Genomic DNA, 24073 nt, shown 5'->3' on the forward strand with positions numbered 1-24073 from the left:
TGCAAACTACAATTGACGATAGTTCTTACTGTTGTTTGCTGCACCAGATCACTTTTCAAATTTATATTTTGAACCCTACAGGCCTTTTCTTTTTAAAAGGTTTGAGTAGATGGCAGTGTACAAATTAAGATAGCAGTGCTGAATCTGGTTGTTAAGAAATTAAAAATAAAACAAAAATGTATCAAGAGGTAATTTACTTGTATAATTTAGAAATCAAACATTAGTAAAAAAAATAGACTATTGAAAGCTATTTTATTTGATGATTTTAAATATCGACAAATTAATCTTTAATACCCGATATTTAAAGATACTGCCCAATTCACTTTTTGCTTCTACAACCACGTGTAGGTCAACCAGAAAGTGGCAGAAATACCAAAGGTATCATTAAAGGCATATAACTAGAAAGGCTGTATTCCAGGTTGTAAACAGTAGTAACTCTACTTTGACTATAGAAGTTACTTGAAGTGGCATCAACTATGAACGGTTGTGAAGTAACTACTGGCTTACTAGGTTTGTAAGGGCATAGTACAAAAATGTACAAAAATGTTACAAAAATGTGGTACAAAAATGTTACTTTTTTGTAACTATTTGTTACTTTTTGATAAACCCAGAATGTAGCCAACAATTACACGGATTGTTTTAATAAAGACAGCTTTTAAGTAGCTCAAGGAGGGTGAAGAAGCTCTGCCCCTTTCTTAAGGTATTACGAGCATGTTTCAAGACTATGGAATTTGATTTAGAATGGTTAAGGATGCAGAAATGTTTGAAAAATTGATAAAATGCGTTATTTTGATATAAATGGGGAAGGTAAAGGATATGGCACTAGACTCTTTAGTCCAAACCAGTGCTGTTGATCTCTGTTTCGTGGCCCTTCAGCCAGGAAGTGTAAAGAGGGGTTTGGGGCCAGCCACCCTTTGTTTTCACACACCTTTCATACTTACCTACCCCAGATTTCTCCAGGTACCCATTCAGAGCTGGCTTGACTCTGGCTGAGCTTAAATAGTCACGATCGAAAAATAAGAGCAGTATGACAGCCATAAACTAACAGATATTATTATCTACAGGGTGGAGGTTTCTGTCCCCCCTCAGACCCCTGCCACTTTAAATTTTGATGAATAGGTTTTTAAAATTAGTTTGAATAGGACAAATATAGTCGGCTAATAATTGCAAATTATTTCTTGACCAGATTACTTTTTAAGATCATTTGAAGTGAAAAAGGACAAGTTGTCGAAGGACTATAATACAAATTTAACTTTTCATTGCAATACTCTTTTGCTAGAGTTTTGATGACATTGTAGCAATATTTTCTAGTCATTGTTTGGATAGCCTTGTCTTGAAAGTGAATGACGTTTTGAAAAACTTCTATATTTTTACTAGGTTGAGTTGGTTATCAGTTAACGTTACTAAGACTAATTTCATTTCATATTCTAGAGTAGGCAAGCCCAATGATGTTAAAGGTAGGATTCTGCTGATAATAAGTATGTAGTTCAGGCTCAGGAAAAACGTTATTTAGGTTTTTACATTGATTTTAGTCTTTCGTGGAACGCCACAGTGATGTTGCTGCAACAAAGATTGCCCCTGGCCTTGGAGCAATTCAACGTTTTAAATTTTTTTACCTCCGAGAGTTTTATTGCTTTTATACCACGCACTGATTTATTCATATATATCGTATGGCTGCACGTTATGGGCAAGCAATTTTTGTGTGAATTATAAACGTGTTCAGATTATTCAAAATAAAACAATGCATCTTATTGGTGGATATGTTGAAGGTTAACACAACACCACAGCTTGCTTTAAAGAGTTGCAAGTGCTGAATGAAAGACAGCTATGGGAGTACCAGGTTGGAATCTTCACATATCAATGTTGGGATAATGTAAGTCCAGAGGTTTTTTGTGATTACTTTAGTGAAAATATGTATTTGCATCCTCATGAAACGCGTCACGCTAGTGATTTCGTCGTCCCGCACAAAAATGAAACAGGAGCTGGCTTTATATGAGGGCCAGTCCCATCATATAAAATAATTACTATTGGATTTACCTTTTAATATGGCTCTTAGAATCATATGTGAAAAAATACTTTCTTATTGCAGAAAAAAAAAATCGGATTTGTATTTACCTTTGATAAAGCATCTTAAAAACTGAAGCATAATTTAATCTTTCTGAATGAATGAAGCCTTTTCTTTTAACATTGTTTAAGGTTTAGAGACTTTTTTATGGTTACAACACAGATAACATTTGTTATGATAAATTTGGGAAAAACGCTATACTTAGTCATCCATTTAAAAAAAAAATCTAATACATTAGTCAGAAAATCCAAAAAAGTTGAATAAAAAACAAATATGCTCAATAAAACCTTGTGAAAGGTGCCAGCTATTTTTACGCATTTAAATCGCAATCGAATAACGCAAGAAGTGATGCAGAGGGGATTTTAAATTTGTGTGAAGACTCGATAAAGTTTTTAATTTAGAAAATATACAATTGAATTAAATCCAATTGAACTTTTCAATTAAAACAGACGACTTAAAACAGACTAACTAACGGTTCAGTTAAAACAGACATTTTAAGTTGATATTCGTAACCTTGGCGGATTATCTGAAACTAGATACGCCTATACTAAATCTCTCACATCACAGGGAATCCTGAAGAACAACGAAGTGTTTTCCAAATTGCAAAATACGTATATATATATATATATATATATATATATATATATATATATATATATATATATATATATATATATATATATATATATATATATATATATATATATATATATATATATATATATATACATATATATATATATATATATATATATATATATATATATATATATATATATATATATATATATATACTACTGATACATAGTATGGCTCTAGTTGCATATATGAGAAGTGCTTATAATAAAAACAATTTTTAGAAATACACCAGCAATAAGAAATTTGCTCTTTGTGAATTTTTGTCTTTTCTTTGAGGTTTTCAATTCAAGGATATGGCACGGATATGTCTATTTATATATAATATATTTATATTTATATCATGTTTCAACCATTTAGCAGTTCTTGATTGTTCAAAGCGATTGAAATTGTTGGACTTGTTATTGTTCAACTCACTCTTCAACGGTTTCTTTTATTTAACTGTTTCCTTTATATGTCTCAAAATTATGCTTTATTTGACACCATTTTCAGGACTAAGAATTTCTGGCTGATCTACCAAAGATTGGTGTTTCCATTCTACAACAGCCTTTTTTTCCTGTTCGTGTGTACCAAGTTGGTCAAGATATAGCGGTAGGATTTAAGTCCCAGCTTTCTGGCAAAACTTGGTATCAACACTTTCACAAATTAAAAATGGGGTTTTGAAGGTTTTAGTGGTTTGCTTTTGTTGCCTTCATTTTTGTAGCCATTTTAGCATTGACATGCAAAAGATTGAAATCAAACTTCAAACAGCAAGAACATAAATCCCAAAACAATAATTCTAAATATATCAATTATTTCTGCATAGCCCCAAATCGTTTTCAAGGGAAACAAGTTCCGCACAAGGCCTAAACATCCCACAAAGTGTAAGCCCTTCGAAGCGATGTTACTGAGCATAAATTGTGAAAAATCGCAATCCTTTCCACCAGCTTGTTTTTCGGATTCTTTGGGTTTAAGTTAACCAAAATTTTAATATATTACGGTTTATTACGCCATCTATAAAAACCCTAATGTACATAAGATGACGTTTGATGCTTTTCAACTATGCTTGAATAACTGATCGTAATGGACAATGTTAGAAGTCAAGTCATATAAAAACTACTTTTATCATTTTTTGTGGAAAATCCTACAGATAGCACAGCAAGACACGAGGAAAGAGTAAGACAGAGCTAGTCGGTAAGTAAGCAAAATCTGTAGCAACATTTTACCTCATTACTTTCAGAAGGATTTTGATTGATTGATTTTCAGAGTTACTTCCAATTTAACTGCATTCAAGCCCCACCTCCCTAGTTTATATAAAAAAAGTATGTTGATTTATGCTACTGATAAAAAAAATCGCACATTTTTATATAGGCCTCAGAGGTGAGGGGAGCTGAGTTTTAGTTAAACTGAAAGTCCAATTTTCTGACTGTAATGAAGCAAGAATTCAGTTATTATAGTATTTAGTTCAGAAGACGGGATAACCTAAACTGTTGTCTTTGCTAGTTGAAAAAAAAGTCCTACACCAAGATTATCAATTTTTATATTCACTTTTAATTCAATTGCATCCCAAACCTCTCCCCTGTAATGCCAGGGTATGACCCTATATTCAATGCTTTCTTAACTGATTTTGTCCTTTTGCATTTTTTTTATTATTTTTATTTATTTATTTCGATTACACTGCAGTAGTTTGTCCCCTCTTTTGAATGAAATGTTAAAATAAACAAATTCTTACTTTGAAGTAAATTTTGATTTTTCTAAAAAATTTATTTAGCTTTAATAGACGCTTCAAATTCACCTGCATCTCAACCTTCCAAAATCTCCCTACCCTCTTTAGTGCCGACTCACTCATACAAAAATGTATCGGCTCTTTGTTTTTCAACGACATTATTTGGTATTATAAACCACTTGTAAATCCAAAATAAGAACAAAAAGCGATACTAATCAAGATAATCAGGAAACTTCAGTATATTGCCTAAGAGGGGAGGGAGCTAGGATAGAATACATTGTTAGAATTTCGCCTATAGAACGGAGGTGTGAGGGTGCGGTTTTGTGGTGCAGGGATAATCACGCCTTAGCATGGTAGTACGGTTATTTTTAACTACTAGAAAGATAGATTTAGTTTTTCTAAGTCTGTAATTTGATGGATAATCTTAGATCTTTGTTCGGTAGCATTTGACCCTGTTTCCTGGTTTGCGGCACGAAATGGCAAAAATTGGTAATTTTGTTGTAGCAAAGTCTCTTTTCTTATTTGAAAAGGGCATAAATTCTAACCTCTATTCGAAGGAATTTGGGTCTCCATGCTTTACAATTTACCCGGTCGTAATTTGGTGAGAAACGACTAAGAGACACTTGCACCCGTAACTATCTTCCTGACGAAAAATTAAAATTTTCATATCTTCGTAAGAGGTAGTAGTTTTGGAGCGGTAAAAAGTCTATGTGTGAAATATAATGTTCTGAATCGGTTTCAGTCTTAACCTCACGGTTGATCTATAAAAGTCGTTCATAAAGATGTTGTCAGTGCCGCGAATCCCGTTGCTTTTGGTATGCCACAGAATTCCGTTTTACTACTACTATTACTAAAACTCACCACAACACAGAGCCGCCTGAGGCCAACAAAGCTACGCACGCTTCTCTTGCATCAAAATCTTTTCAAACCTCCCTCTTTACACCCTTCCAGGAAGTTCCCATTTCCCTTAAAACTTTCTTTATGACATCCTCCCACCTCAACCGAGACGACCTGCTTCCGTTTAGCCCTAGACGGTTGGTCAAAAAGAACAATCTACGGCAATCTGTCATCCTTCATCCGAAGGGCGTGCCCTAGCCATCTCAACCTTTCTCTCATTATAGCCCTAGAAAGCAGGATTGAACCGTACTTTTCGTACAGCCTACTGTTTGAAATACGGTCAGTCAGCCGAGTACCCAGAACAATCTGTAGGCAATCTCTCTGGAAAACATCTAGCAAATATTCCATTGGTTTTTGAGTGCCCAAGCTTCAAGACCATATTTCACCACTGGCATCATTGTAAATTCCAGTATTCTAATCTTGGTTTGGAGACTTAACTACCTGTTATTCTATGTTTAAAATTTTCACTACTCCCATCGTCTTTACTAGTAATACTACCAAGGTATATGAAGCTGTCTACCTGGTCAATCTTTTTGTTACCCAACGTCTCCTTTTCATCTTCACTTATTCCTAGTCTTTATGAAATAGTCTTGTTAACATTAATTTTCAAACCTTTTCTAGCACCCTGAAATCGCAAAACCTCTAAAGGTTCATTCATTTTGCTCATACTGTCATCTACGATGCTTAAATCATCATAAGTCCAGGAAAGTTCCCCCTCCCTTTCATTTGGTTGTGCTCTCCCATTACCTTTCCTGTGTTCCTTAAGACAAAGTCTATCAGAATGATCCCTGTAAAGGTGTTTAGGACACAACCCAGCTTAACTTCTGATTTAATACGAAACCAGCTGCTAGCCTCATTTCCTACCTGAACCGCAGCAGTGTTATTCTCGGATATAGCACTATTCACTTTAATCTATTTGTCTGGTATACCATACAAGGATAAGACCTTTGCTAAAGCTCTTCTGTGAACAGAATCAAACGCTTACTCATGAGCTATGAAAATGAGAGCCAAAGATGTTTAATGACTCGAGCACTTCTCAATCCTTAGCCTAAGAGTGAAAATTTGGTCGACACATCCTCTACCCTTTCTAAAACCGCACTATTCTTCTCTTATAACTTCGTCTACTGAATCTCTCAGTCTAAGAGTATCATATTACTAAGTAATTTGCTACCTACAGAGACCAGATTACTGCCTCAATAATTACCACACTCACTCTTATCACCTTTCTTATATAACGATTTGATTAGGGTTTTACGAAAATCACTTGGTGCTTCCCCCTTTTCAAAAACCATACCAAAATCTTCAGTAACTTATTTCTAACCTTAACTTATTCTGTTTTAGGATCCCTTCTATTTCTAACTTATGTGTATACCCTATGATAGTGATGGTGTAATAAGTTATTTTGCTGGTGGAACAATTATTACTGTTTTGCCAAGTCAGGTCAAGAAACCTTGGGAAAAGAAAATCGTGCACGTGAATGTTTCCGTCTTTTTGTGAGTATGTGTTGCCTTGCTGCCAATGTAACGAAGACCATCTTCGTAATTTTTAGCAAAACTGTGCCTCTACCCCAACTGGATTCTGAAGTTTTGCATGGATCTGGAGTTGTCCAACAAGTCTACGACCTATGTTTTTCGTTACCCGTGATTCCATATTGTCTGCTATCTTGGAAGAAACGTAGTGAAATAATATCAGCCAAAGCTTTTAGAAAACTGAAAAATATATTTACAGTAGATTATCGACCCTCAAACTTATTAGCTCCATTCTTAAGTCCTATGTTGGGTGCAGGTGCTCGGTATGGGCCAGTAACTTCAAAAGTGACTCCAAAAGGATCTAAAATAGTGCAAAACAGAGCAATGACAGTACTCAGAGAGTTGCACCAGTGTGAAAATGCTGGTCTATGTTGTTAAAAGCTTGGTATTTTGAATATTGGATAACAGCGTGACTACCAGCAATGACTTTTTGTATTTCAGTGTTTAAATGAATTGATCCCAGAATACTTCTGGAATATATTTTTCCGAAATTCTGCTTATCATGAATATGGCACGAGAAACGTTGATCATCTGGTTCATGAAATCTGACATTCAACGAGCTTGGGTTTTGCTATTAGAAATAATGCTGTTTCACAATATAATTGTTTTTTATTTATGCAAGCAATCGTAGTTAAGAATAAATTCTAACTAAATAGCGCTAGTGCTTACAATGAAAACAAGAAATAAAACACGAGACTATAAAATATTAAACGCTGACATGTAAACAGGAAAGAACGAATTGGCGAAGCGGTTTGTTCTTGGAATAGGCAATTCCAGTCTCACTTTGTTAGCTGACCTTGTGTTTATTTTATTCCTCATAACTGGTGGTAGAATCTCTATGTTTTTCACTACTAAGAAGAAAATGGCTAAATTTGCAGATCAAGTCCAAACGACGTTCGTGAAGGGACTGTAGTTGTATGACAGATAATGCCAATTCGTAACTTACATGTGCGTTTTGAGTTTACATGTGAGTTTTCAATGAGATGTTTCAGAAGAACTGATAAGTCGTAAACCTACATATGAGTTTTCAATGATATATTTCAGAAGAACTGACAAGTCGTCTACGTACTTAAGCCTGTCCTCAAACTCAGAAAGGGCAAAGATTATATCTGGAAAAAACAGCAGCGCTCCAAGTATCGTGCCTTGTGGAGTGGTACACATGAGCTCAGTCTATTCGGAGTTGGTGCATCCATGTACACGCACTGGAAACGGCTTGCAAATAATCTATCAATAAGAGGAGAATATGCTTACGTGTACCCATTACGCGTAAATTTGTCACAGCTATGAAATGGCGAATAGGTGGTGGCTTCCTTTCAAGCATCCGTACTAATGTGCTGCTTTCTTTCAAGCATTCGTACTAATATGGGTCAAGAAAAAGAGAAACATGTGACATCAACCTGTGGTGTATAAACATTTCTGCCACTTTAGACAGGTTCGGGGTTATTGAGATAGGTCGGAGTTGGTCGCAAGATTTAGGACCCTTCACTTTGGGTATTATGCGAACGTACGCTCTCTTCCAAGCATTAGGGAACATTTGCTCTTGGAAACACTTTTTAATAATTGAGGAGAGTGGCTTGGCAAGGAAAAAGGGTGAAGTCACGCAACAACTTTAAAGGAAGCTCGCAAGGGTAGGACACACAGTTCCTATTCAGCTTCTGAAGGTCCTTGTAAATGGTAAATTCGGAAACTTCACATACATCATCAATCTCAGTTCCAGTAATGAGTGACTTGATTTCTGAACTGGTGATTGATGGAAAGGCGGTACAGATGCCAACAAGAAAGGAGTTCACTTCCGTAGCCGTTAACAAGGTACCATTCTCTTTCAATACCCTTAAGTCACTGGGTCTTGTTTTACCACTAAGTCTTTTTACTGACGAATGCCATTTGTGGGGACCTGTTGTAAGTAAGGGCATAATTTTTTCCTTCACATATTGTCTCTTCGCTCGCCTGTTCAGTTTGACTATAAGGCTCCACAACTTGGCTGAAATAACTGAATGGCCGTTGCTATGAAGGCAACAGCAAATCTTAATTAGGTCTTTGAGGTCGCTTATGATCCATGGTTTATCAGTATCTTTAGCGGTAATGACTTTGATCAGGAAACAAGCATGGAACTTCTGCTGAAGTAGGCTATTTAGCTTACTAACTTTGACGTTGATGTCCGGCATGGAGCAAATGTCATCAGATTCATAGTTGCTGAACCAGCGATCGAACATAGAAATCAAATCTCTTGTTAGTGGTTGTACAGTAGTTTTGACTCGTTTGGGGATTGCTGAATTTGCTTCCCAGAAAGTTATGAAACGATCTGAATTCTGGTGGTCTCCCAAGCAGTATTAGAGTGGCTGGTAACTTAAATTTGTTTAAAAGAATTTGGAAGAATTTTTTTATTGAAAAAGGCGGCTGAAATTTGTAGGTTTTTTTAGAGAATTTAGGGAGGTGGGGTGGGGAAGGTTGGTAGTTTGTGACGAGAAAAAAACCTCAAACGTTTTTATTGAAGATTATTTATTTTTTCTTTTTGTGAAAAAACAGTATACTAAATGATGGTTAGAAGATACCCACAGGAATTATGTTTTTTATGTGTCTCATTGAGAGTTTATAAAAGTGTAGTTGTGTTGTATTTTTTGGTGAAGTAATAAATATGTTAATCTAAAAACCTCTCCGTAAACAACAGATTAAAACAGAATCCTCTAAACGCAAAATCTTTAATATAAATATGAATAGTGAATATAACACAACTTTATAGGGTAACGGTACAGTACATAGAACGGCAATAAAAATTTCTTTACAAACACTTCATAGGAACTTGTCTAACTTTTGACACAGAAAAAATATACGAGACTAGAAAAAAAAGATACAAAAACTCTTAAAGCCTCGCAAAAACATTCGATAAAGCCCTTAAAAAAAGATATGTAACACTACAACAAGACCCCATGAGTTGGAAAAATGAAAATATTATCTCAATGACTCCACGGAGTCTATGACTCCATGACTCAAATCGAAGACTCGTGCGTTAGAATGTATCCAACAATTATAGAAGATCGACATCGTCGTCCATTCTGTTAATATTTTAAGAAAACAATTAAATGGCATTAGTATATTTTAAATAAATTCAATGTCCATATAAATACATTCTAAAGCCAGAATAATTATTCTTAGCTTTTGTATCGATTTTTGGTTAATAGCTTCATTAAAAACAGCTTTGGCAATAGCAAGCTAATATTGTAACAGCTCAGATTCGAGCAATTATTTTGATATCGCAATATGCTGAAATTGTTACAAATATTATAAATACATAGAAAAGGACTGAAAAAAAAAGAAATGGGAAAGAAATTATATATTTCACTGAAAACCAAAGTTAATTTGAAGTCTGAGTTCTTTCATTGTAAATATATGGAATTTTAAACAGTGGCCTAGAAATTTAAGAAAAATAGAAAAGGAACTAAAGCGAGGTAGAAAACCTTTCACAGACAAATGAAAAGAGTAAACGAATGTTATGTAAGATTCTTTCCGTTTGAAAAAAACGAAAAAAAAAAACAAAAAACAAGGTAGATTCAGACCAAATCAAACACACCAGGGAAAAAAATTAACTTTTTTTGGCTTCAAGAACTAGATTTGCAGGATTTTGGTCATTTAATTTTTTTTTAAATAGATTCTCAACAGTTTAAAAGACTGTACAATGTAGTTTAAATTTTAACTAAAAATCTAATCCATTTTTTCTAGAACCCATGGCTTTGTGCAATTATTCAGCATTTTTTTCTGAAGCATTAAAGGTTGAAAAAAAATCATTGCACAGAACCTCGGAGGTTTATAAGAAATATGATTTATTATTAAATTTAGCGCATAATAGACGACCTTTGAATACGCTCAGGCTGAAGAAAGAAGCAGAAATCTTCCCAATAGCCTATAGTTTTTGACTGATGCTTTTTTGAAGATTCTTTTCAAAAACACAGAAAATTAAAGAATGAGAGTTCAAAATAATTGTACTGAAACTAGACATAAAAGAGAACAGAAAATAAGCAATAAATTACTGCACAAAATGGTCAGTTATTTAATAATTTTTATTGTATGTTCAAATTTTAAATTAAAGTTGCAATAGAAGTACAAAAACTTTCTTCAGCCAAATCCGTTTATCTAGTGTTACAAAATACATCTGCTCTTTAGCAAAAATTATAAATACTCAATAAACATTTAACGTCATAAAAAACAGGACCAACAGTGGTTTTATTGATTATGTTAGGGTGTTATTTAAAGAGGGCACTATTATACCTATCTAAATAATACCTCTAAGATTATTTTCGGCAATCGCTATTGAGCCGCTTGATGAAAGATTATATTTTGTAACATAAAGGATTTACAATCCATTCTTGTAGTCAAATTTGTTTTGTTTCCATAAATATAAAATAAGAACTTTGACTGGAAAATTGCTTTTGTTTCACTAGCATTAGGCCTACCGAAAAACAATCTCAGTCCCTATTTTAGCGTAACTGGATTATTGACATACCATGTAAAATTTCAAGACCAGCCCACTGGTGCAGTCAAATTTTCTTTGGCTCTAAGAATGTCATTGCAACTTGAATTTAATACATTAGTCAAAGCCCCTTTTGAAAAATTTCTGGAAGACTTTGAATTTCACATCAGTACTGCAAATTGTCTTTTATTATTTTTTATTCACGACTGCATTCACTAGTTGTTTCTTAGCCAAAAACAAAGCTCCTTTACGAAATTCTAAAGATGTACCCATGACTCTTCAACAATTTTTGGAAAATCCCGAACTACCACACAAATTAATAAAACCAAAAAGACAAAAAATAATGATAAAAATCTTTGGTTCAAATTTGAGTACTTTTCGAAAATATCAACAACAAAGTCGTATAAATTACTTGCTAACTGAAACAAATGTATATCGCTATTTTCAAAATTGCTCTGAATTCTCAAAGTAAATGTTTATTATACTTTTCATACGTCAAGGTTGTTGACAAAACAAACATTTTTATCCAACCCGACTTAACCGTTTTTCATTTCATAAATGTTTCTGGTTCGACCGGAAATATTATTATAGGATACAATATCACATTTTAACTGTCAAACGACAATTAATGCAAATTCAGCAACAAAAAGACGGAAAACAGAGTTTATTGGAAATGGTATTCACACTTCTTGGAATAAAAATTCCATATTGTGGAACAAATGGCTATTGGTGTATACGCTACGTGGTCAATTGAAGCGTTCTTTCTTACTCTTTCATCTGTAAAAGAACATAAGGGCCTTACCGCCCAAAATATCATTTACTTTTATTCTGTTTTTTTTTCCAGAGTTTTTCGGCAACGCTTAATGCAATCTGCCCATTTTTGGCAGTTTTTAAAAATTCATCCCATCAGTTTCCTTATTGCCCATTAATATTTAATAATATTACACATATCTTCTTTAATAAGAAAAATAAGTTCAATTTTCGGGTTTTTTTCTCAAAAATACGTCTTTCTAGTTTCATCAGTCAGGCAGAACTTTGCCACTTGTTCCTGGGACGGTTTGAAGAAAAGCTATAGAGCGATAAATATCCAAATTTCAGTCATTAACAAGGAAAATTTACTAAATATAATAAATAATAGTGGTGGTGAATCAATATTGTATATGTATATATATAAAAAGAAAAACACAGGTGACGTAGTAAAATTTGAAGTAAAAACTACATTAATTGTACTTCTTCATATATAAACTCATTAGAATTCTTTGGCGTCTTAGTTTATTTCAATGAAACAGTTTTCGCTGTATATTGCATTTTATGATTATATATAGGGAGCATCTCATACACGGCAGCAAAACCGAAAAAAAAAACAACAACCATGAAATCAAATTAAATGCTCTGTTTTGCCAATGCTGCTATACAACACTTTCCTTATGAGCAGGTAAACTGTCCTCATCAGATTCAAATTGCTGAAAGGCTATACTTCCCATTCCAGCGTGTTTTTGTTGTTGCACGACGCATTTCCTCATGTGCTTCTCCAAAGTTGACGGAACAGAAAACGGCATTTCACAAAACCTACATTTAAAAACGTCTTTGCCCTGCCTTCCATGTGTTTTCATATGTCGTGTGAGCTTACTACTTTGCGCACACGCATAAGAGCAGAGTCCGCATTTGTAGGGTTTTTCTCCAGTATGTGACCTTCTATGAACTGTTAAGTTTGAACAATTTTTAAATATCTTGCCACAGTATTCACAGGTGTCGTTTCTTCTAGAATCTTTTTTCATTTGATTTGGAATTTTTCCGTTCAAGATATCAAGTCCGAAGTTTTTTAGGTCATTTTTTTGAGCATTCAAGACATCCAAATTTGACGGATTTCTAAATGGATTATACATTTCTCGGTTTGGTAAACCTGGTAGCCATAAATTAGCAAAAATTGACTCTGTCTCTGGCTTAAGTTTTTTCAGGGGAGGGATTCCGTGAGCGTCCAATGCTTTTAGAAGGTCTGATTGTCCATAATCAAGACGGGGAAATGTGGGGAAGTGGCTCAGAGTCCCCTGTTCTGGCCCCCCTTGGAAGTTTTTTGAAAGATCGCTTTTGACTTTGAGCTCAGTTTGCACACCATGCTGCGGATTTGTTGGCAGACCAAATCTGTTCATAAAATGTCCCATCAAATGTATTTTTTTCTCAGACTGAGATTCTGGGGTTGAGTGGGGAGAGGTAGCTTTTATGCTCAAATCTTCTGGGGTATCATTTTTACTTCTGTCGTCATCGGTGGCACCACAATCTTCTTCTTCTTCAAGATCTTGTTCACTTTCTCCTTCGGATTCTCTTTTTATCTCTTGTTCATTAATGGGTTTTGGCGACATGGGTGCTAATTGTGCCCCGTCTGTTTCCACTGGAATAATATTTTTTGCAGGACTTGATATGGTCTCACTAGAATGTTTGACAGATTCTTGCCCAACTAGAATCTGGTTCTTTTTTAAAGTTGTTGTATGTAAGTGGTCTGTTGGCAAAGATGGATTTAAAGACGAGCCTGAACCGTATCGAAAATTCGGGTCTTGTCTCGAATATGGAGTATGTGCGGCTAAGTTTGGTGCATATGGCCTTTCCGCAAAGGGAAGTCTTAAAAGTCCAAAAGGATTATGTGGATCAAGGGGTAAATGAGCGTGATGTCCAAGAAGTAATGGTGCAAGTGATGACATTTGCAAGTTTCCTGGTGAAGGGAGAGGTGTACGAACAAAATTTCTAGAGGAAATACCAGGACTTGTCAATGTCGGCAAGGAACTACGTGGACGTGATGGAGCTGGCGATGGCGTAAGAAATCGATCCGACACTGGCTCTTGGTAAAGGTGTAGCCCATGTTCATGCTGAATATGTTGTAACAATGCCCAAGCTGAACTTTGCCTCCGCTGACAAGTAGAACAGAGGTATGAGATAGGTTCTGAAAAAAAACAAACAAAGTATTGAAAACCTATTGCGTAATTACTTAATCGTGAAATGAAAAAAGAAAACAGAAAAAGACCTATGGTGGTACTATTAAGCAGACAAAGACAGAGCAAAAAATATCCTGTAAAATATGCAAATCCAGTAATACTTATTTTGTTCAGGCAGAAGTTTCATACTACAACATATTAATGGCATTTTCACTCAACAAAATCAATGAATGCTCTATCTTTATTAAAATTATCCAAATTACATTTCTATCCCACAATATTCAAGATAGGCTAATTTGTATTTCTGCTTTTCGTCATCCCTATCAATTAATATAAAAAGAAAAAACAGAGAGAGAAAAAAAATAATTTGAAAAACACTGAGGAGCACACTGAAAGACATTAAACGATTAAAAACATCAATGAAGACTAAAAAACAGCAATCATAATCTTATTCTTGTCAAACAGTTCGTGGTAACGAACTGTAGTAAGGAGCGACCCGGCTCAATAGTAACTAAAACTCTAAAAAATGGAATTTTGATACCAATACCTACATCAAAAGAATTGCATTTTAATGCTGATTTTAAATATATAAGTTTCATCAAGTTTAGTCTTATCCATCAAAAGTTACGAGCCTGAGAAAATTTGCGTTATTTTAGAAAATAGGGGGAAACGCCCCCTAGAAGTCATATAATCTTAACGAAAATCACACCATCAGATTCAGCCTATCAGAGAACCCTACTGTGGAAGTTTCAAGCTCCTATCTACAAAATGTGGAATTTTGTATTTTTTTGCCAGAAGGCAGATCACGGATGCGTGTTTATTTGTTTTTTTTTTGTTTTTTTGTTGTTTTTTTTCCCCCAGGGGTGATCGTATCGACCCAGTGGTCCTAGAATGTTGCAAGAGGGCTCATTCTAATGGAAATGAAAAGTTCTAGTGCCCTTTTTAAGTGACCAACAAAATTGGAGGGCACCTAGGCCCCCTCCCACGCTAATTATTTTACCAAAGTCAACGGATCAAAATTCTGAGATAACCATTTTATTCAGCGTAGTCGAAAAACCTTATAACTATGTCTTTGGGGACGACTTACTCCCCCACAGTCCCCATGGGAGGGGCAACAAGTTACAAACTTTGACCAATGCTTACATATAGTAATGGTTATTGGGAAGTGTACAGGCGTTTTCAGGAGGATTTTTTTGGTTGGGGGAGGGGTTGAGAAGAGGGGGATATGCTGGGGGAACTTCCCATCGACAATTTGTCATGGGGGAAGAAAATCTCCATGAAGGGAGCGCAGGATTTACTAGCATTATTTAAAAAAAAACAATGAAAAAATAAATATGAAAAAGTTCTTTCAGCTGGAAGTAAGGAACAGCATTAAAACTTAAAACAAACAGAAATTCTTACCCATTTGAGGGGCTCACCTCCTCCTAATACCTCGCTCTTTACGCTAAAGTATTTTTAGTAATTTCAACTATTTATTCTACGGCTTTTGTGATTCTGGGGTCATTCTTAATGAATTGGGACAAAATTTAAGCTTTAGTGTAAAGAGCAAGGATCTGACAAGGGGGCGAACCCCCTCATATATGTAATAAAAATATGAGAATACAAAAGTTCTTTACGTAAGCTAATTTATAAGTTAGTAAATCTTTTACTAATAAAAATATTTTTTAAAAAATTAAAAGTTCTAGTTACCTTTTTAATTAGCCAAAAAATCGGAGGGCAACTAGGCTTCCTCCCCCGCTCTTTTTTCTCAAAATCATTCGAAAAAAAAATGCAAATTTCGTTTTAATTATTCCTCTGCGGAGAGCCAAAATCAAAACATGCATTGACTCAAAAACGTTCAGAAATTAAATAAAAAAACAAGATTTTTTAACTGAAAGTAAGGAGCGACATTAAAACTTAAAACGAACAGAAAAAACTTCTTATATGAAAGAGGCTGCTTCCTCATCAACGCCTTGCTCTTTACGCTGAAGTTTTTTACTGTTTTAAAAAGAAGAATTGAGAGACAGAGTCAAACTTTAGCGTAAAGAGCGGGGCGTTGATGAGGAAGCAGCCTCTTTCATATACGAAGTAATTTCTGTTCGTTTTAAGTTTTAATGTCGCTCCTTACTTTCAGTTAAAAAAACTTGTTTTTTTTATTTAATTCTTAAAAGGCCCGTCTGCAATATTTAAATGTTCGGCAATGTTTTTTTTTATGTAGCGGTTTATTTTCTAACATGCAGCTTAAGGTATGAGCAGAGTCTATTCAACCATTGACGGACAGGCTTACACATAGAGCATCAAAATTTACGCAGGACAAATGTCTTTCGGGTCTAAACTCTTCTAAGAATATCGTGATTTTTGCATTTTCAATATACATTTTTCTTAAATGTTCATACAATTTCCTTCGAAAAAATAGCCCCCGAATTGATTTTTTGCTTAAAAGACTGATTTAGACTAAATGATGACTCATATATACTGACGAAATTGTGCTAAACATCTATCTTTTTTATACCACCTTAAAATTAAACTAAACTGTGAAATGACGCTTACTACCATAGACTTTGAACGATGATTCCTTGGAATCATCCGAACCGACAAATACGTACTTCTGCCTCTAGTCGGCAATGTTTTTCATTTTTCCAACAAAAACGAAAAAAGCAAGAACACAGGAGTTGAAAAGGTTATTACAAACTTCCTCAGGAAACTTGAATCATTCTGTAAGTAGTAAAATATCTTACGATTCAAGAAATTAGTTAGACTGTGTTTTCAGTTTCCTGAGGTGCTGCTGATCCACCTGGTCTCTTTCCAGTAGGTCGTTATGAATAAGAAATATTGATCGCCCCTTTTATTTTTTGCATAATGCCTTTTTACACCTGCCATTAAACCGGAAAATAAAAACTTAAAAATTTATATTTCACCTAATTATTGGCTAGTTTTTATTGTTTTTACTGAGGAAAGGATAGTAATTTAATGCCTTGTTATCAAATAAGATGTTATATCTGAAAAATAGTATCACAAACCCTAGTGGGCCGAATTAGTACTTTTTAGTCAAGCAAATACAAAAAAAGCTAGTATAAGTCTATAAACTAAATAATAATTATGAAAAAAAAACACAATTGACTAGGGAGAAGGCAATTGGTCTGGAGTTTGTAGAGAGCGGTGCAGGGGAAACACAAGGAAATTTTTGTTCTCTTTTCCTTGAGGGTGTTCCTACTCCTTATTTTCCTACTCCATATACTCTTTTGACCGCATTTAGAAAAATGAGTTATGTAATGTTGTTCTGCTTTTTTATTTATTCATTTTTTTCAAAATATTTTTCTTACGTTAACTTCAGCTACTACTTCTCATAAATATAACTTATCACACTTATGGTTGCGTCTAAATTCAGCAAAGAGGAGCAGAGCCTGGAGGAAGGAGTAAGTGGAGCCTGGAGGAAGGAAGGACGAAGGAGTACGTCTCTTAAGATATCGACGCTACAAAGGCTGCGATATTTTTTTTTTGTACAAAATAAACCGGAAAATAATGTTGACTTTTTTTCTTTTTTCCAGAGGAACTACATAAGTAACTTATAAGGAATTTAATATAATTACTTATAATTACTACATATTACTACATAATTACTTATAATTACTACATATAGTTACTTATAAGGAACTAAAGAGTCTTTTTCTTTCACTTAGAGGGTATACTTTTCCACTGTCAACAAACTCCACAACGTTATTTGCCAATTGATTATAAGGATAAGAAGGATAATTATTCATAAACATTTAAAATTAAACCAAAGTATCAATTCAAATTCTTGTTCAGCACCAAGATATCAGATTACATAGCACCTGTTTTCTATATTTCTAATATATGAAAACATTTCAAAATGTATGGAATATATCCCTCTTTTGGCCAAGTTTCTCTCAATTTTACTTTCATTTTTTCCATCATTTCTGACTTTATGTTTTTCTGGCTTATGTTATTGTTTGCTATGTTTTTGAGTTGGGACTCAAGTTTGGACCAACTATTTCATTTATATCTTTGTGTGTTTATTTAGATAGAGTTAACATGTTATTGTATGGTCCCATAAAAAAAAATAAAAAAAAATCATCTCCAAAAGTATAATCTAAGAGCTACTGAAACTAAATCCATGGTTAGTATATGAAACATGAAGTAAAAAATCAGCAGCAGAATTTATAGAAAAGTAGTAAATATTGTAATAAAGTAAGTACAGATTATAGTAAAATAAGGAATAAAGAAAAGATTGAAAACTTGTTTTAAGTTGTTAACTTTTTTTCTTTGCAAAAAAGTGATATATAGCACTTCAAAAAGGTTGAAGCCTTAGCAGAGATGCCATTTGTATTTCTCTTATGGGATGGGGGACAAGATTTAGAAAATTATCAAGGGAATTTTTTCCAACGTAATATCTTAAATTATGTATTTTTTTTCTAAAACCACACTACCTTTCTATGAAGAACAAAAAAAAGTTCGAAAGGGAATAAGTCCTTTTATTAAACAGTGAAAACAGATACAAATAATCTGGATATTTCGACCACATATACTCGTGGTCGTGTTCAGCAGAATAGTTACAGCGTTACAGTTAAAACAAATATATTTATACAGAAAAAAAGTTCGGGTCAAGGGATGAATCCTAGAAGAAACAGATTTCTGAATCATTTGACCCAAGAAATGGGAGGAATGCCTCCCCCTCCATCTCTCAATGAATTCTCTGTCCTTAAACAAGTGTGATAAACTAAGCAGAAACTGATAAAGCCAAATTAGTCATGTAGAAGAATAACCGAGGGCAGACTAGATTTAAGCGTAAATATGGAAACAATTGAAAAAAAATAATATTGCGCCAAGTACAGGGGGGGGAGAAACTGGATTAGGAAAAAAAATTAAATAAAATAAAAAGCTGATTAGGAGTCAATAACGATAAAAGAGAAGAAGATAACAGCATGTTAGCAAACAAAGCGCATCAGAAACAAGCCAAAGCTTCCATTATTTATTTTTTATTTTTTAATAAAAATTTTTAAACAGCCACGTTGTGTTTTTTTTTTTGGCCTTGGTAAGGTGAAGATGCTAAAATCTTGTTTATATGCTACTTACAATGTTCACTTAAAATGAGAGTTCAGAAGAAGGTTCACTTCGAAAAGTGTTTAACCAGCATGGTTTGACTCTGAGAAGAAACTGTTTTTCTTTTGAAATAAAACAGTTTCAGTAAAAATTAACAAACAGACCATAGGGTATAATTAACGTTTTAGACAAAAATTGCCAGCAAAAGATTGTTGAGCCATTTGAAAAAGAAGACGAAAGTATGATGCTATGTTCCAGGCACGTAAGCACGGTTTTGTTCAAATTGTGGGGGGGGGGGGGTAACGCTGAAAGAAATACAAAAATGACCGAGTTGCTTTTCGGGGAAAGGCATGGTCCAGAAATGTTGAAATGAATTACATCTTAATATAGAAAAAAAGGTATTTACAGACTAGCTCTTTCAATCTATTATGAGTGGTTCAACAAGAAAGTATTGTCTCAGTGGATGATTGGGTGGTAGAGGGCAATGGTGAAGTATGCTTCGTCATTACCAATTTTATGACTTGCGTCGAGATGGCATTCGCTACACTGTCTTATCAGATTAGAACCAAAGCAAAAAGTCCATGATTATTCTCTAAGTTATAAAGAAGATTTGTTAAACTTTGTTATGGTCGTATGAATTCCACCATCGAAAACTTAAAAGTAACTGCTCTCTGAAATTATTACTCGTAGTTCAGGCTGAAGGTCAGTGCATATTCGCCGTAGTTTAGGCTGAAGTTGAGTGCTTATATACCATCAACACTCAAGTTCTTCATCTAAGGAGTACCAAAGTGGAACCGGTTTCTTCGTTAGTTTCTTTCAGCTTAGCGTGAGACAAACAAAGACAAGTGACAGAATTGATGGGAGATAAATAATTTGGGCTATATATTTGCACATTAGGGAGGGGGAGGTAGAGTATTTGGACAGTGTGAAGATAGAAAACGATCCTTACTTTATAATATGCAGAATACAAATGAAAGGAGATAAATAATTTGGGCTATATATTTGCACATTAGGGAGGGGGAGGTAGAGTATTTGGACAGTGTGAAGTTAGAAAATAATCCTTACTTCATAATATGCAGAATACTTGTACCTAACACATTTTGCATGCAGACCCGCTATACGTTACCTCCCACCCCACCCCTAATGTGCAAGTATATAGCAAAAACAAATTTCTAAAGGATTATATTTTCATCATATCTTGTGATATTTCCTTAAGATTAGTCAAAGAATCAGGTTCTACTTAAATGAAGTACTTCATGTACTTCAGTACAACACTACTTAAATGAGCGTTGGCGGTATAATACATAAGTACCGGAAATACTTAAGCCCTGCTTCCGTTTGTTAATTTACGGACATTACGGAAAGCGAATAAACCAATGAAAACACGAGAAAAATTAATTTTCAACACAGCATTAGAATGCCGGTGCTTACACGAGGATAAATCAAGTAAATAAGTAATTCAATATAAATACAACCTAAAAGTGACAAAAAAATCAGGGAAAGAGCAAAACAGGAAAAGCAAGGAAGTGTCAAGTTACAACAGGATTTAGCAGAGATGATGGAGATATGAAGTCCCCTATTTTGACCCCAATTACTCTATTGCACCTTCACTTCCGCTCACATAACCAACAGCTTCAAAACACACGTGAGAAAATCCAATATTGGACAATGGACTGAGCATACGAAAGGGGTATAGAAAAATAACTTCAGATGAGACAAACAAGTAAGTTTTTCCTCTGACTTACAGCTGCAAAATTGATTGCGATGACAACATTTTATTTGATACGCAGATGCATCTTATACATCATGTGTGAAATGACAAAGCCTATCCATATTTTTGCGAGTAAATAACCTAAAATACACTATTTACTTTCATTAGCGATGGACAGGCATGTATGCATGAGATTTTGTTTTGGCGGGAGGGAGGGTTAAGCAAATAAAAACGCTAGGAACAGGCATATTACATGAAAAACATGGGAAGCTGTGAAAAACTTGAAAATTATTTTTCAGTTTTTATAGAAAAATGTCCCCCTTTTTGGCAAATCTTTAAATATTGTAGACAAAAATGAAAATGAATAGATTTTCTCTTATATTGACTTTCATTAAATCTCGCCTTGCTATTAGAAATTTTACATCTCGATCTTTTGATGTTTTCAAAATGCTAGGCTAGTTTAAGTACCTTAAATTCTTGTAATTCTCCTAATTTAGAATTACTTTGTACTACAATGCTACAGTTAGTCTATGCATTTTGACAATTTTCTAGTTTATGTCTTTTGTACTACTTCGTTTTGTTCTTGCAATGAAGGGCTCTATAGTACTGCCCTGGAAAATCAAGGATTCTAAGGATTCTTTGTCTTAGTTGGCTTTATAACCAGGAATGTTTTCAGGGGGGTATATTTTTCTGTGCACCGGCTGGATATTTTGCGTTCACAGGGTGACCTTTGGGCCCATCGCTCTTCGAACAAAATTTTTTTATGTTTCCCCAAAAAAATTTGCATTTTTACATACTGTATATCAGATTAACCACACTTCTGACTACTCAGGTCCGTGCGTCGGCCCTTGAGTGCATTACTGCAGCATGATTCGATCTCTGGGTCCTGTATTACCAAGGTAAGGTCAAACCCACTGCGCCACCACAGGACCATTTTTAAATATAAGTTGCCTACTTCTCGTTTTCGAAATTTGCATAATGCCCCAAAGTTCATGCGTACCTGCCTATAGCGTAGATAACAGGCTACCAGTACTGTATATTGCTTTGAAAACTCCTCGTTTATAATAAAAGATCATGTAAATTCAAATTTAAAATTCATTAGACAATTTTTTTTTGTTTGAATTGAGAATTTCCAGGAAAAGTTTAAGAATTTTCGAAACTTATTGGAATTTGAAATTATGAGAAAATACAGGAGCAAATTTCACTGTACTATTTTTCAACATTGAATGTTACAAGTTTTTCCTGCAAAGGAACTTGTGTTAACAACACTCAAAGTATTAAAATGAAAAGGAAATACGATGCCAATGCGTCGAGACTAATTCGACTAAATAATCATTGAATCAGGTCAGTAATTAAAAAAGTAAAAGCTACAGACGTTTGGAGCTCATTAAATCCCTTTGATAGGAGAAAGTGCATCTGACTTTTAATTAGTGTGTCCTAGTAACAGTATCCACTGTATGAAGGGATTGGTGCGTTTTTGCCCCCTTCGGTAGCTGGAGAAAGGGAAAGGGTAAGATGGCCAATGACAGTGTTACCAATAATGGCCGACGGTTAATAAGGGTGGGGAAAATAGCCATTACATATGCAAAGATATAATCCCCTGTAATTATCATATCAAATTTGTGTGCTTTGTCTAAACGTCAAGTAAACTAAAGACCTTACAATATATTTCATTCATGAAAGCATGGCGTTGGGCATAGCACGTCATACTTTCACGTGGGTTGAAACAAGAGTGACGCAATGGGAGAATACAATGATGCAACAGGAGAATGATGCAATGGGTAGATATCTAATTTTGGCTGTATATTTGCACATTGAGGTGGGGAGAGGGAGTAAAATATAGCAGAGCTGCATGCAAAATATGCTAGCCACCATATTTCTGCATAGGCTATGATGAAGTAAGAGTTGTTTCTTAACGTGTCACTCTCTAAATAGCCCTAATCTCGACCTATGCCAATTTTGAATTTGAGAAGAGTATAAAAAAGGCATTAAGTGATGCCTTCCCAGGTAAATAGATAGAATTGAACATAAATCAGGGAACTGTAGGTAAATCGTAAGCATTGTTCCTACTTTTTGAAGCAATTTTATTATTCAATAATTGAATGCTAGCGATAATGAAACATTGCATTTCGATGACATTTTAAGATTCTATCCAGTTTTTAAAATGAAAAATGGCATTCAGCAAGCTCTGTTCTTTGTTTTTATTGGCAGTCGTTGCGTAGGCCCTCACGCGAAGAAACCCACCCTCAAAAGTATTAAAATACATAAAAAGCAGGCCATATCACAGACCAAAAACAGACACTTTGGAGGCGAACGTAATACCATTCCATTGCCTCAGTCTGAGAAACAGAAAATTAAACGACGAATTCAACAAAAAAAGGAAACAGAAATTGCTTAAAACGTTTGAAGAGAGTACTTGTGGATACGGGGGAAATGCTCCTATCTTTTATACTAAAATGCTTCTAGTTGTGATTCTAAGAAGAGGTCTTGGCGATAGCGAAACACTTCCAAATCTTACTGTAGCTTCTATGTTAGGGTTGTCCATGCTTACTTGTCTGCTAGAAGAGAGCTTTCTACTCGAAAATGCAAACAGGGTTCGAAAAAATGAAAGCTTAGCACACCAACTGAGCGGAACAAATTTAGGTAATCCTCTCTAACATAGATCATAAGACTTCACGTCGACTCACACACTGTAGGATTAATTTAATGACCAGCGAAAATCCTTTATACAGACTTCAAAAATGCAAGGCCATATTTTGTCAATCTGGCCTGAGATCCATATTTTGTCAATCCGGCCTGAGATCCATATTTTCTGGAAAAACCAGAGACTGCTTTCTAGTAACAAACCAAAATTGATGCCATAAAGAAAAAAAAATACACGACAAAACCAAAATGTTGCTAATATAATAAAAAAAATTGCCAAAAAATGTGATACAAAAAAATGAAGACAAACAAAAAACCCTCAAAATAAGGATGGACAACTCATTTAAAGCGTTTTTTTCTTTAATATGCATTCTGTTAAACGATTTGACATTTCAAACTGTTATTTAGTGAACTATCAATAAATTTACATTAAGGGCAATTTGTTTTACACAGCT

The 24073-nt window shown here is 34.5% G+C and overlaps 1 protein-coding gene across 2 annotated transcripts in view; it reads right to left on the reverse strand.

The window, feature by feature from the left end:
• Positions 1-9512: 9512 nt before the first annotated feature.
• LOC136029097 (uncharacterized) overlaps positions 9513-24073 on the reverse strand; it is a 101968-nt gene continuing 87407 nt past the window's right edge. For both annotated transcript variants that reach the window (XM_065707157.1, XM_065707158.1), the window contains one exon: positions 9513-14232. In XM_065707157.1, coding sequence (XP_065563229.1) covers positions 12707-14232 — 1526 coding nt within the window. In that variant the 3' untranslated portion in view covers positions 9513-12706. The remainder of the gene's footprint in view (positions 14233-24073) is intronic.

This window comes from Artemia franciscana, chromosome 7 (assembly GCF_032884065.1).
Source record: "Artemia franciscana chromosome 7, ASM3288406v1, whole genome shotgun sequence".
NCBI lineage: Eukaryota > Metazoa > Arthropoda > Branchiopoda > Anostraca > Artemiidae > Artemia > Artemia franciscana.